Raw genomic sequence first — 15453 nt, forward strand, 5'->3', positions numbered from 1 at the left:
ATGTGTGGTTTTGGGTAAGCTTCCCTCATCTCCAATCCTCAGTTTCTCCATCCATAACATGGGACTGTTAGTGCCTACCTGATAGGGCAGTGGTGGGGATTAAAACAAATGAGGCCATACGTGGACACCTTCCAGTTCACTGCCGGGCATACAATGTGAATTCTTTCACTCATTCAACAAACACATCTTGATCGTCCACTACATGGCAGGCTCCGTGGGAGCCATTCGGGTTACTGTGGTGAATGACTGGGAAGACTCGGGCCTTCACGTCTCATCGAATTCCAGTTCCTCAGACACCGAGTGCTGGGAGGGGAATCTCCAGCAGCACGTGCCCCCGGCAGATCAGAGGGCCAGGGGAAGGCCCAAGGGCTTGAGAAAGACCAAAGCTTGGGGAGGGGTTAACTGGTCCAAGGGGGAGGAGCAGCAATCCCGGCAAAGGAACAGAATGTGCAAAGACAACAGGGCAAGGAAGAGCACTGGCTGGAGCACGAAGCGAGGAGAAGAGGGGTGAAGGTGCAGCTGGGGAGGAGGCCACGGCCAGTGCAGAGCCAGGGGCCTGTGGCCGGTCAGGCAGGATCAAGGGTTGTCCTAACAGCAGAGGGGACGCTGTGACCTGAGCTGTGTGTTGAGACCACCCGCAAGGTCACACGTCCAGGACAGACCGTGAAGTGAAGACGCAGCTGCAGAAGTGTGTGTATGGAATCCTCCTATTGGTGTGGGAGCTTTTTACACATGAATCCGTGGATACTTGCCGGGACACCGTCTAGAGGGTGAGCCCCGGGTTGAAGGGGAACCCACAGTGGCCACACAGAACCTGTCCCTAGGTCCCCAAGGGGGTCTCTGTGCCTCCTTTCCTCACCACAGCCAGGGAGGGAAGAAGTCCCCTGTCTGGTCACAATGAATTATCTCCTTCAACTGGCCACGGTCTTTGGCCTGGGCCGTGAGGGTGTGATTAACTAACTCGGCTTGGCTGTTGCCCACAAACCTAGCTGAGTGCTGAGATGGACTCCTCTGGCTACAGCAGCAGCAGTGATATTTTAATAGTATTATAGTTCAATAATAGTTTAACAGTATTTTAAATGAATTCACGGTTTTTCATTATTGATGAGGAGAGATGTTCGAGAATTTCTCACGAATAGGAACTTGATAAATGAAGTAAAGGGACTGAACCTGTGGGTTCACCTTCAAAAATCAAGGCACAAACTTTGTCCCATTCACATACACCCGTGGGGACAATGAGCAGATCCCCAGGGACCCCGGATGTGCCCTGCATCCCAGTACGAATCATGCAAGCCCTGGCGAGTAGGGCTACACTCTCTGTCTCACGCACCAGACCGTGAATTCTTGGTGTCAGTGAGTGGGTGTCGGTGAAGGCTTGTTGAGTCAATTCGTTATTTAAGTATTTAAAATAAAGATCTCTTAGGAAACACGGGCCACGTGCTGCAACAGGGCTGCACTGATAACTCAAGTTAGGACAACAGCGGTGCTGGCGTGGAGTGAGGCTTCCCCTCGGTGCCCCCCGGGAAAGGTGAGTGAGAGGAGAAAGAAGCCAGAGAAGGGAGTCTGGGTTGCAGGGGGCAAGGCAGCAGGATGATGGCAGCAGGGCCGCTGGCCTGGGACCTGTCCAGGCTCTCCGGTCCCTGCCCACCAGCAGGGAGCGCACGCTGCTCCGGTGCGTCTCTGCCTCCCTCAGCCCCCTCTCCCTCCTCAGAGATCCAGGCTCCCAACCCCCTAAGCGACCCCTGCCTGCCCAGCGTCCTTCTCGGCTGGGCATTAGAGTGGGCTCAATAAGGAAGACTAACCTTCTGTGCATGCTTATGGTGACGATGTTTTTTCAAACCAAGAATTAGGATGCATGGTCTGACAGCTGGACAGAATGGTCATAGTCAGAACCATCCTGCAAATCCAAGCCAGACAGTCATCATAAACCTGCTTATTTTAGAACGAGAGCTTGGTAACCAGCTGACTCTCCAGCTGGCAATCAGTGTGGGGGAGATACTTCAGAGCGCAGGAAACTCGGGCTGCCCCAGCCCCCCCCACCCGAGGGCCCTCCCCATCTCCTTGCCTGCGGCTGGTTTGCTCCTGCAGGCCCTGGGGCCCCCAGCCCTGGGTTAGGACAGGTCCTAATTCCCTGGTGCCCTCTGCTCTGTTTTGTAGCTACTATGGTCGGCTTATTAAATTGATCTTCCTTCCCACTTCAGTCACCCTTGTTTACCTGTCAAAGGGAGCTGAGGTCATTCTGCACCTGCCTCTGTGTTTGAATGGCAGCTATTTCTCCTATCTTATTGTTACGACTTCCACATGCAACCAATGCCTCGGTCACAGTGAGCTGTGAGCTTTCCCAAGCTCATGACCTGTCAGCCACCTCCTTGCTCAAGATCCCTCTTCTACTGTTTGCTCCCCTCTTTCTCTGGCCAGCACATGCTGAGGTTTAAGATTAGGTTCAGGGGTCACCTCCTCCAGGAAGCCCTCCTTAATGGGGTCTTCTCCCCATGCACCCATAGCACACTACCACTCCCTCTCCAACAACCAACCACGACGCGTCTGAATCGGCCGGTTCCATCTGCCTTAGACTGGACTGAGCCCCCGAGCAGGGCTCGCGTCTTTCATCCCAGCCTTCGGCAGAGATTCCAGCGCACAGGAACTGTGTAATATCTGTTCGGTGAGGGAGTGAGTGGAGTGAGTGGAACAGATGAATGGAGCCTAACTTCACCGTAACTGAGGGTGTCAGGCCCCTCTGCCCTCCGGTCTTGTGAGGAACGTCTCCTTACTCTTCCGAGGCCTTCGAGAGGCCGAAGGCAGACCCTGCAAACGCCAGCAGGGCAAGACCTCAGGGAGGGAGGGGACCACAGAGTCAGGCCCTGCCACCCACCCACCCCCGGGACGGGACAGGGGAGAGGGGCAGGCCTGTGTCTGTGGAGGAAAGTGCTCTGTGTCCTGTGACGAGCAGGACGTGATGGAACTCCGGGAATCACCCCCAGGTGGCTGAGTGGCTGGAGGGGGTTCCAGATAAAGCCAGCAGCAGACAGGTCCTACTTTACCCGGAAGGACTCCTTCAGTCTCTGGGGGAACTGTCTGAGGCACTCTTCCGCGGTCACAAAGCTGTCCAGGTTACTTTTGGCAGGAACCGGAGTCTGGGATGGAGTCACTTCTCGCTCTTGCACTCTAGCACCTGAAACAATTACATCAATCAGAAGGCCCCCGTTAGTGGTGTGCACACCTCTTTCTTTCCACTTCAACACTTGATTTCTTCCTGTCCCAAATCCTGTCAGAATACTAGACAGTAATACGACCCTGTGAATTGAATATGGCATTAACTTTGTCATAATCTGGTTTCTTAGAAATTCTCCTATCCTGACAAGAAGCGCTTGTTCTCTGGACTATGGGGACTGTGCTCTCGCCCAGCACAGATGCACCATCGCGCCTCTGCCTGTTTCCTTGCCCTGCGTCTCTGTCCCTTCTCCAGGGCAGGCATTACACCTTGTACATCTCTCCATTCCCAGAGGCACAGAATGAGAATTCCTGCCCCTTTTGTGTTTCCTAGAATCATGTCCTCAAGTCAGGAAGGTGTCATTCAGTCAGTGTTTATTAATTTCCCAGGTATTTCCTGGCTACGTATCTGCTCAACATTGTGCTGGGGCCCCCCTATATTTCTCAGCCCTTTCAACAACCCTTCTAAAATTCTATGGCTTCTCATGCTGCCTTTTCCCCACGGTGCAGACTTCTCTCTTCAGGAGATGAAATGGCAAAGGAAAGTCTGGCGGGGCTGGATGGGACCTGGGTGTTTTCCTGGTGAGGAGTCCCAGCTGCCAGTCTCTCAGGTGGAGGGAGACCATTACGTCACCCAGTCACCCGCCAGGCCACACTCGGGGAGGACGACAAAACGCAAACAGGGCTTCTGAGTTCTGCCTGTCCAGCCTGCAGTGCACTTACAGTAAAATAGAGAAGTACGCCCTGGATATATTCCTGTGATTTCTGCAGCTTTTCTAGAGGGCTCATTGTCTACATAAACTTCAGTGACAGTGGAGAGAGGACGTGGACAGACGCAGCAGCAGAGAGGCGGGAGGCTGGGGGCTGCCATCTGCCTGCCAGGCGTGGGGCCGGGAGAGCAGAGGAGTGGACTGGAGGACCAGCTTTGGACCTCGACTACACCGTATACGAGGAATTTCCTGACGACTGTGTGGGGCGGGGAGGGGGGCGGGACAGTGGCTGAGTGATCTTGGGCACGTCACAGAATCTTTTAGAATCTCTGTGTCGTCATCTGCCTTGCTGGTGTCTGGGCGTCACGAAGCGTGGACGGCCAGCGTCTACCTTTAGGAGGAAAACTTAAAGGACGTGAGGTGTGATGGGGAGCACAGGCTTCGGAGTAACTGTCACAAACCACGTGTGCTGTAAGTTCGCGGAAGGCTCTGTCAGGCACAATTCCGCACGCGTGAAAAGAAAAGGCCGAAGCATGGTCAGATAGAATTGAGTGGAAACGTCTGTTTCCAGTCTTAGAACACACACTGTTTTCAACATCCCAGCTTCCGCTACTTCAAGCCCCGCAGCCTCGCGGCCACTAGGAGGGACTTGTGGCGCCACTGGAGACGCGGCCCATCAGGGTTTGCACTTGGCAATTAGCTACCTTCAAATCCTGTTGCAAAATCAAGGTAACTCATCCCTTCCTTCTTAAATCCTATTTTTGCAGTTAGCAGAGCATACTGATCATCGTCCATGGGCATTCCATGATCTTCCAGTACCTGACAAGGGAGACAAGTGAGGGACAGGTGGTTAGGTGGTCCTGGGGTCCCTGCCTGGCCGAGCCCGTCCAGCCCGCTGCAGGCTCACCACCATGGCCCAGACGCTCCAGCCTTGATTGTTACTTGTCTGCCCCCATCCACAGGCTCCCTGCAAGCGGGGCCGGTGTCCTGGATCCCTGGCCCAGGACAAGGCTGTTTGTTGAGTGAATGAGTGAACAAAGGAAGCAGTGGGCACCCGGCCTGGGGGGCGGTTGGCACGGCCTTCAGGGCTGTGGCCCGCACTGCGAACCTTTCAAAGGCCATGCCATCCCAGATACTCAGATCCACGTTTGCCGTGACCATCGTGGCTGTCGAGCCTCCTAAGTTAGATTCACATTCACATAAATCCTAGGAAACACCAGCAAAATAAAGCAAGGAGACTTGAGGAGGGAAAAGCAAAATTTTGATTAAAAGTTTCTTTCTGGTCGGCAGTTTAAATTGTAAGCTCCTGTGGGTTTGGGGCGGAGGTGGGCAGGGCATCCATGGAGACACTCTTTCATCCTCTCCTCACAGGAGTCCACTCCTGAAAGTCACCCACGGTCGCTTCACCCCACCGCACATAACCTACTGCTTACGAGTGGTTTCCATTTCGTGTGCATGAGTGTTGGGGGGCACCTGGGCAAACGCACGTCCCCCCAGCGAGGCAGACCCATCCGGCCGAGTCTTCCTAGGAGACGACGCCTTCCCTGGGGAAACTGATAGGCTGGGTGTTCCAAGGCCGATGATGCCGTCACCCCTTTGGCCAATGGCCAGTCAGTCAACAACCTGGACAGAGCCACCTACCTGCCTGGAGGTGAGCCCCCCAGAAGGGATGCTGGCAGGGACATAGGCAGCACAGAAGACACCATCCCTGCTGCTCTCAAAGTATGCACAGTTTCAATGAGGAGACATGGCTTTTCTTCCAGAAAAGGACATTGGAACACAGTTCAAAATGTGTCTGTGTGTCTAACAGCCAAGACGTCCGGGATGATATCTCACCTGGGACAGATGCAGGGAGCCCGTCTGGGAGCACCGAGGCTGGAGGCGGGGTTTGAAGAAAAGATGTGCATGTGTGGCGGGGGGTGGGGAATACACGGACCAGCCTTAACAGATGTCAGGGTCCTGGTGCCACAGGAAGCCGGAGTGAGTGGGAGAGCAGAGGACAGCAGGGTCAGCCCTACACCAGCTGCATTCTGAGGCGGAAGCTGAATGGGAGAAAGGGAACAGGAGGGTGGGGCGAGATGGTACACATCCTCCTCCTCCTGAGGCAGCCAGGCCTATCACCTTTTATGTCCCAGGCATTGCGCTGAGTTCTTTAAGGAGTTACTTAAGTCTCATTTAATCCTTATCAGAGCCTTGAGAAATGCACTCTCACTAACCCATTTTAAAGATGTGGAAACTGAGAGTTTAGGTGACTCGTCTCAGTCACATAATTAGGAGGTGACAGATGGGGATGAAACCCAGCTCTTCTTACTAACCACTATAAACTCCACTGTTGGAATAAGGTCACCAGGGCCTGGACAAAGAACAGGGCGGGCAGCAAGGGAGAGGAAATGACAGCAGGAAGTGGGGGAAGGGCTCGCCATGGCGCCTGGTGCCCTCGCTTGTATCCGAATAGGCCGTGTAGACAAAGGCCGCTCTGGGTCTTGGCGGAACACCAGAGGACGGGAGGCCTCTAAGGAGCTGCTGTGAGTTCTCTCCCACTCGCCTCTTCTCTCCCCCAGGAGGCTGCCGCGGATGGCTTCTCCTCGCCTCCGGGTTCTGATGAGGTGGGGAGCCTTCGGCCCGGCCTCCTCAGACTCGAGCTGCAGAATATAAACCCACATAGCTGCAACAGGGTACCCATGACTCGCAGTGCAGTCATCACGCCCTCTGTCTTGGCTTCATCCTCTTCGGTGTGTGGGACTAGGACCCAGGGAGCTGGCCCCTTCAGCTGTCCATGTCGGTAATAAGCTGTCTGAACACGACAGCGGCTCATTGGATCTGTGCCGCCCCACTGCTCAGACTCCGGCCCTGGCTTGGCTGGCGTGCGTGAGTTGAAGTGACCGAGCTGCAGGATCTGGTTGGTCAGGATTGGAAGCAGAGCGAAGAGGGAAGGGAATGCAGGTGTTGTGGTGCTGCCTGGGGGACTCGGGGGGGTGCTGCGCTGGATTCCAGGACTATCCCAAGGGCCTGCCTGGGGACTTGGGCTGGCAGCACGTGCCTGGGAATTCTGACAGCTCCGCGCCACCTGCACATGCACCCATCCCAGTTCTGCGGAGGCGCCTGTCCCAGCACGGGATGGTGCAAGTGTTTAGACAGAAAGCCGGGCCCACGCACAAGTACCAGGCAGCAGGGGGCCTCTGAAACAGATAGATGGGTTGCTTTCTTTGAAAAATAACTTTACATTTTGAAAACAATTACACATGAATTATTCATCGCAAATTCTCCCGCTCAGCCCTTTCATAAAAACATATGTAATGGATAGTAAGAAAATGTCTGCAGGCAAATATTTCAGAGCCTGGAGGGTTGCGAAGCAGGGGGAGGGTGGCCAGGCCGTAGGCCGCCTGCCCAGCGGCTGTGGGCACAATCCCCGCTCAGCACAGAGCATCACCAAGGACACAAACCCAGACAGCACAATCCCCAGAAGGGGCACGAAGCATTTTGCAAACACAAATGCCTCTTCCTAATGCCTCCCCCTGCACTGCTCTCATCTCTGAGATGAACACAGCAGCAAATCAACTAGATTTATCACAACCCTCGGAGGCAATTTACAATACAATGTGAGGCTGAACTGCAACATTTATAAAACAGATTTTAAAATGTTTACCGTTCAAGTCATGTCCTTTGGTTTTTGCTCAAGAAATCCTCAAAGAGGGACAAAATGTGCGGGGCCAGCCCCCTGGCCGAGTGGTTAAGTTCACGCACTCCATTTCAGCGGCCCAGGGTTTTGCCAGTTTGGATCTTGGGTGCGGACCTAGCACCACTCATCAAGCCACACTGAGGCGGCGTCCCACACAGCAGAGCCAGGAGGACCGACGACTAGAATGGACAACTATGTACTGGGGGGCTTTGGGGAGAAGAAGAAGAAGAAAAAGAGTGACAAACTGTGGCCTGGCCTATTCTGATTCACTGGATAGTGACTTCTGCATTCTAGGATGTCCTTTAGATGGCAGACCACGTCTTCCTCATGAGGCCACACCACTGCATGGAGTCCTTGCTGGGCTTTCTCCATGAAGGCAGGTGTTCCCAGTGGGGCCCCAACAACCGGAAGTTGAGGGGGTGACTCAGTCTTTTCTAAGCCCAGCGACTGAGACGCATCCTGGGAGGGAAGCACCATGTCTCTACATGTGAGTCATACCTGTCTGCTATGCCTCTTTACACCATTTTTTTGGTGGTTGCTCTAGGGCTTACAACACACGCCTTTAACTTTTCAGTCTGTGTGGAGTTTGTACTGAGCCACGTCACAGAAACTGCAGGAAACTTGCGGCCACGTGGCTCCAGACCCTGCCCCCGTCCTTTAAGCTACAGTTGTCATTCGTTTTACATCTATATGTAGACCCCACAAGACCAGGTTTAAATGTTTGCTTTAAATACATAAATGCATTTTTTTAATGTTAAGAAAAGAAAGGTTTTGACTTGTAACCTGATATTTACCGTTTCCAGTGTTCTTCATTCCTTCACGAGCATCTGGCTGTCCCCCTAGGATCAGTGCCCTTCAGCCTGAAGAACTTCCTGCAGCGTTTCTTGCAGTGAAGATCTGCGTGCGGTGAATTATCCTAGTTCATTTTAATTTGAAAATATCACTATTGCACCTTTATTCTGAAAGAAGACTTGTGCTGGGTGTAAACTCTAGGTTGAGAGATTTTTATTTATTTTTGCTTTCCTCTCAGCCTCTTAAAAGTTACTGTCCCACTGTCCTCTGGCCGCCATTGTTCCTGACGACAGGTAAATGGTCATTCAAGTCGCTGTTCTCCCCCTCGTAATGTGTCATTCTCACATGCTGCTTTTAAGATTTCTCTCTTTGATTCTGATCTTCAGCAGTTTGTCTAGGATTTTCTTTCTATTTATCCTACTTGGCTTTTTCTAAGCTTCTTGAATCTATACACATAGGCCTTTCACCCAAAATTGGAAAATTTCAGCCATTATTTCTTCTTACATGTCTTCTTCTCTAGTCTTCCTCTCCTTCTGTGGCTCCACTTATACCTATGCTAGACCTTTCCATGCTGCTCCATGTGTCCCTGAGGCACTGTTCTTTCTTCTTCTCCTTCTTCTTTTTTTACCCTTTTCTCCCTCTCTTCTTCAGTTTGTATAACTTCTACTGATCTGTCTTCAAGTTCACTGCCTCTTCCTTTTGTCATCTCCATTCTGTAGTTAAGCCTATCTGGTGAATTTTTTTATTTCAGACATTTTATTTTTCAGCTCTGAAATTTCCATTTGGTTCTTTTCATAAATTCTATTTCTCTGCTGAGATTTCCTATATTTTCATTCATCATCATTATATTTTCCTTTGCATCACTGAACGTAGTTACAATAGTTACTGTAACGTCTTCGAGTGCTAATTCTAACATCTGGATCTTCTCAGATATTTCTCTTGAGAAAGATCACATGTTGCTATTTCTCCAGATGCTGAGTAATTTTGGATTGTGTCCCGGACGTTGTGCGTGTCATGGTGTGGCGATTCTGGATTCTGCTACATTTCGTTTGTTTGTTTGAGCAGGCAGTAGACTTGGTTGGACTCAAACTGAAAAAGCCCATCTGCTGGGCCGCAGGTTAAATCTCAGTTCGGCTTGTTGACACTCAGCTCGGCTGCTCGCGTCGGCCCTGCTCTCGTGTGGTTCAGGGTCAGCCAGGGATTCGGGCAGAAATTCTGTACAGAATGTGCAGCATCCACTCTCTGGCTGTTTCCTTTCCAGAATCTCCCTTTACTTTCCAATGGCATTCGTTGCCCAGACCTCCTTCTGCCCTCTGCTTCTTCAGGCTAGAAAGGCTGCTGGTTTTCTGTCAGTGTTCTATCCGTCCTATGTGGCATCAATTCCAGCCTTCACTTAGATGAAAACCGTAAAAAATGGGAATGTCACCCCATGCTATTCCCATTTCCGAGAGTTGACTCCTCTCCAGAATCTGCTCGCTTAGTTTCACTCTCCAGGGCCTTCAGGTCTTTGGCTATTTATTCATTTGCTTACCTGCTTATTTAACATTGTCCAGTGTTTCTAGTTGATACTCCTGGGAAGATCTGTCTAGTAGGAGCTTATCCAGCCATACTGGAAGCAGAACTCCCAGTAATGCTTGCTTGGATGCTGTAGCACGCACATCCTTAAAACACAGGTGTCACCAGCTCAGGGAAAGCCTTTCCAGTCCTCCCCAGGGTGATAAAACTCTTTTTTGAGCTTCTATAGCCTTTTCTGCTTGCTTCTATCATAAACTTCTATCATACGTTTGGGGCCTAACACATGGCAGGGATAGAGATATCCCCATTGCTGTGGGAGAGAAATGGCCAGCACTTCTTTTTCGCCTCAAGAGCACACAGCAGATGCTCAATAAATGTTGAATGACAAGAGGAGGAGGGGATGTCAGTGGAAGGGGCTGCTGGAGACTCACCTGACACTCACGTCACGTCTGCACGGATCTCGAGTCCGAGCTAAGAAAGGCCACACCCAGGCAGACGGGTGTGCAAAGTGGTCATTCAGCCTCGGCCCGGGAGGAGTTAGGATATCAAGAACACTGTGAGGCAAGACAAGGAGACACGGTCCCACGACACATACAGAAGGAACCAGGAGGAAGGGAAACGGGCCGGGAACTGAGAAGCTGCTCTCTCCACTGCGCCACAGACACTCCGGACTCGGATTTTCCACGGTCTGGTGCTGCGTCAGTCACCATATCTTTATTGTTCCCCTCCTAACCCCACATTTAGTGAAGTCCTCTTTTGAAAATGTCAGTCTGCCTCAGTTAAGGGGAATCACGGAAAAGACTCCCGTCTATGTTTAAGCCAGAGATTTAGAGCACACAAGCCGAGGAGAATGTGGGGTTCAGGCCACAGGATCTGGAGACCACTTTTCTAGCCATTCCTCCCTACTGCACACGCTCTGACCCAAGCTATTTGTGGCAAAACCAAACAGAGTTCTGGGTTTTATTTTTCATAAGAAATATTACATCTATTTTTTTACAAACCTATTCACAGACATGAAACAGGCAAAGAAATGTGTCTGCTATAGAATTTTGGACGTAACCCTTCTCCCCACCGTCCATTCTCCCATCCCCAGGGCATCTGCTCCTCCAGCTCCTCTCCCACTACAAACGGCCACAGGCGTCCGGAACGCAGGAACCACCTGAGAATTCCAGTCACTGAGATGAAATGACCACACGCGAGAAAGGGACTAGGGACGAGAGCCACAGCCGGAAAGGCGCATGGAACTTTCACATAGATTTGTGATTGGGTAGAAAGTTCAAATTCTTTTGGCAAATGCTTCCTAGAATAGTCAGATGCACATGTCTGATTGTCCACGTGGCCCCAGAGAAGCTGAAGCAAATAGACATGAGAGGCAAACAGGATGCTGTCAGCTACACGGGCCGCAGTGTGAGCTGTTCGAGATGCTGCTGCCTGTTGTGAGTGCAGATAAAGTAACGGGATTCCCTTTCCTAAATGGCAGCAATACTGTGGAGAATGAAATGCATGTTCAAAGGGTGTGGAGCATCTCAGACAAAAGCCCCTTGCATGAGAACAGACAGTGTGGGGTGTTCCAGAGACAGTAGCTCAGATACCGGAGTTAAAGCTGGCGAGTATCTCAAGCACAGACTCCCAGCGCTCACGGCCTTGTGACAAGGGCCAGGGCTGGCTCTGGAGCAGCAGACACTCCGTCCTGAGGCCAGATAGTAACGAAGCTTCACAAGTGTCACTGAGAAAGAGACTGTGACCGAAGATCTACTAGGTGCCGGCCACGGGACTAAGTGACTTTCACACATTATCTCACCGAAACCTCACAACAACTCCTCAATAAAAGTGTGACCCATTCCATCCTAAGGATGAGGAGACTGAAGGTTAGGAAGGCCTGACAAGCCACCTGCTGCTGGAAAGACACAGCTGTAAGTGGTGGAGCAGAGGTCTGAACCCGCGTCAGCCTGACACCACGAGACACCACCGTCTCAAGACTCAGAGCGCTGGGAGAGCCTGGAGCGCACCAGCTTGAACCCCACCTTTCACAGGGGAGGAGCCCAAAGCCCAGAGACGCAAGAGCCTGTCCCAAGGACCCGGCTGAGCAGGATGGAGACACACAAACAATTCCTCCGGGCCTTCTGCCAGGGATGCCTGCAGCCAGTGACCACGCCCGTGCTGGCGGTCGAGTCTGGATTGGCAGTTGAGGCTCTGGCTCCAGGAATGATGGGCAACGGTGGTTTGTTCTGCACAGCATTCACACGCTGGGAGGTGCGTCACTCCCACTCAAGCGGCCCAGTCTGGAGAGGCTGCAGAGGACACAGCGGAGACTGGGTATGGGCCTTCCCTAAGCCTTTGTGTACTACATGTTTGGAACAGGTTGCAACAGGGACTCTACGAGTCAGCTACCGCACGACAAACCTTCCAAAATGTGCTGGCTGACAAAACAAGCATTTATTCTCACACTCACAGGTCTGCAGGTCAGTGCAGGTTGGCTGATGTAAGACAGGCTCGGCTGGGTGTTGCCGACTCAGGTTGCAGGTTGGGTTTAGGCCTATTCCACGTGCATTCATCCTGGGGACCAAACTGAAGGGGCAGCAGCTGCCCCGGGCAAGCTCTTCTAATGGCTGATCGCTGGAGCACAAGCCAGGGCAAACCACACAGGCAGATCCAAGGTTGCTGCTCAGGGCACACCTGCCACATGCCATGTCAAAGAAAGCCGTGTGACCAAGGCCAGCATCACTGGGTCAGGGAAGCAGCCACTGAGATGGCGAGCAACGGAGGAGCCAGGATGGAGAGAGGGTAACGCAGGTGCATGAACTCTGTCCTTTCCAGCTCTTTGAATCTATGAGACTCTAGAAATCTCGTGACAAAGCTGCAACCAGAAGAAACATACCACGATCACAATCCAACCACTCCCCCAAATCTAGAAATTTCCAATCCACAGGCTGGATCCATCTGGTCCACCCGATCTAATTCCACCCGATCCATTGGTGATGGCACTGCACTACAAGTCCAAAAAGAGCTCTTCCTCCAACCTGAGCGCCAGCTCTGAAGCTTCAAGACAGACCGATGGTTTGTTAACAGCAATCGCCCAGCTGTAAAACAGTGGATGTTTTTTTCTTTTTTGCTGTAGGCATGATGATGACAATGGTGCAACAGTGATTTGGTTTAGTTTTTTCTTTTTTAATATATTACCCCCTAGAACCCAACAAGACTAAAGTGTTTTTAGATGGTTCAGGATGACAAAATGTTGAACCTAAATGCAACCTTCAAAAATCGTGAATTGAGGGGCTGGCGTGGTGGCGTAGTGGTTAAGTTTGCGTGCTCTGCTTCGGCAGCCTGGGGATTGCCAGTTTGGATCCTGGGCACGGACCTACACACTGCTCATCAAGCCATGCTGTGGCGGCATCCCACATAGAAGAAATAGAAGGACTTACAACTAGGATACACAACTATGTACTGGGGCTTTAGGGACCAAAAAAAAGAGGAAGATTGGCAACCGATGTTAGCTCAAGGCCAATCTTCCTCACCAAAAAAAAAAAAGAGAGAGAGAGACAGCCTCCATCTGAGAATAAAAGATAAGGTGATCTGACAGCTTTTCAATGTCAAGGGGAATTCCAGGTGTAACTAGTAAACCAACCAGACACATCTAATTTTAGAGGCAAACATCCAGAACCTAGCTAATTTTTGCACTCATGTAAAATTTTAGAGTGTCTCATGGGCAAATGAACCTAGTATTTTAATAGCAAATTGTGAAGATTGAAGATAAAAGCAGACGAGCCACCCCTCCTTCAAAGGATGATGTTCTCAGGTCCTGGAATCGGATCTGTTGTTCGAAGGGCATGTGGAGACAAAGCAAGATGCCCAAAGCCAAGTGTGAAGTCAAGGTGTCAGGAGAGGCTGCCACTGTGGCCACCCCTCTCTCAGGAACGACAGGCTCTCTGTCGTCTCCCTCTGCACATTCCTTTATGTTCTCTCTTCTTGATTTCGAAAGCAGATATGACTTTAGTACACAAACCTAATGCAAGTCCAATTGTGATCCTAATAATGCATTTGGGGGGTAATTGGATAAAATTTATGTGGAAAAATATAAACCTAACCTGAGAATAGCCAAGAAAGCATAAAAAGGAAGAAAAATGAGAAAAGATCTGTTTTACTAAATTAAAAAAAACCCATATTGCATTGAAATAGAAAAAGATGTATAGATCCGTACGATGAAATGGGAGTTTTCAGAGTCTAATGAGAATTTCACAAAAGGCAAAGGTAAGAGTCCAAGTCAGTGCGAAAATATAGAAGAGCTCCAATTACGCCACATACAAAAATTGACTCCATATGGTCGAAGCATCTACATTTTAAAAATAAAACAGTAACATTCTTGCAAGAAAGTCTAGGAGATTATCTGAAAAATATGGGAGGGAGACCGGGGGTAGAAGAATGACACCTTGTTGACCAAGACTGCAAACCGAGAATTTATCCAAAAACAAAAAGAATAAAAGAATAAAAGAAGGAAGACATATATTCGGTTGTGCAAAAACTTAAGACATTTTAATGGCAAAAGATTTAATAAAACAACAGCAAATGATAGATTTTGAAAATATATTTGTAGTGCAGAGGACAATGGGTCAATCAATTATTAATTCAACAGGTTGGGGGACACCCACATGCCAGGCCCTGTTCCAGAGACTGGGACACGAGAGTGAGCAGAATAGCCACGTTCCTGCCCTCTGTGCCAGGCCCTCCTGAAAGGGTTAGGTGTGGCACAGAGTTGAACCGTGCCCTCCCCAAAAGATGTGTCCACGTCCTACCCAAGGCTCCTGTGAATGTGACTTTGATGGAAACAGGTCTTTGCAGATGGAATCAAGTTCAGATGAGGCCACACCGGATGAGGGTGGCCCCTAATCCAATGCCTGGAGTCCTCATGAGAACAGGGAAATTGGGACACACACACAGAGGAGAACAGCATGTGGGGACACAGGCCGAGACGCAGAAGGAAGAGGCTGGGTACCGGAGGGACGGCAGTCACAAAGCCAAGGAACACCAGGGACTGCCAGCAGCTGCCAGGAGCTGGAACAGGCAAGGAAGGATCCTGGTCTACAACCGTCAGACAGAGCAGGACTCTGCGGACACTGATGTCGGACTCTGGCCTCCAGGACCGTGAGAGAATACACTTCTGATGTTTGAAGCTGTGCAGTTTGTGGTCATTTGTGACAAATCCCCAGGAAACTAACACACATATCTTAGCTCATTTAATCCCTACAGTCATCCTACGATGTAGGTACTACTATGATCTGCCCTTCAGGGACAAGGCAACCGAGGTACAGAGAGGGTAGCCCAGGGCCACATGGTTACTGCGTAACACAGCAGCCTGGCTCCAGAGTCAGTGTCTTAAACCAAGATACTATACTGCTTTTCAGAACTGATTGGGTTCATTGAAAAAATATTTCCTAAGTACTTATCATGTACTGGCCGCTGTTTTGGATGCTGGGGACAGGGCAGAGAAGGAAAAAGACACAGCTCGCTGGCACTGTGGAGTGCACGTCTCAGGGAGGGAGACAGCTGCAG

At 50.9% G+C, this 15453-nt stretch overlaps 1 protein-coding gene across 6 annotated transcripts in view; it reads right to left on the reverse strand.

Annotated features, from left to right (window-relative positions):
* Window positions 1-15453, reverse strand: part of EFCAB6 (EF-hand calcium binding domain 6) — a 232240-nt gene that overhangs the window by 80825 nt on the left and 135962 nt on the right. For all 6 annotated transcript variants that reach the window (XM_023631419.2, XM_070254171.1, XM_005606763.4 and 3 more), the window contains 2 exons: window positions 4625-4739; window positions 3042-3172 (listed from right to left, as the gene is read on the reverse strand). In XM_023631419.2, the coding sequence (XP_023487187.2) occupies window positions 3042-3172; window positions 4625-4739 (246 nt within the window). The remainder of the gene's footprint in view (window positions 1-3041; window positions 3173-4624; window positions 4740-15453) is intronic.

Source organism: Equus caballus, chromosome 28 (assembly GCF_041296265.1).
Source record: "Equus caballus isolate H_3958 breed thoroughbred chromosome 28, TB-T2T, whole genome shotgun sequence".
NCBI lineage: Eukaryota > Metazoa > Chordata > Mammalia > Perissodactyla > Equidae > Equus > Equus caballus.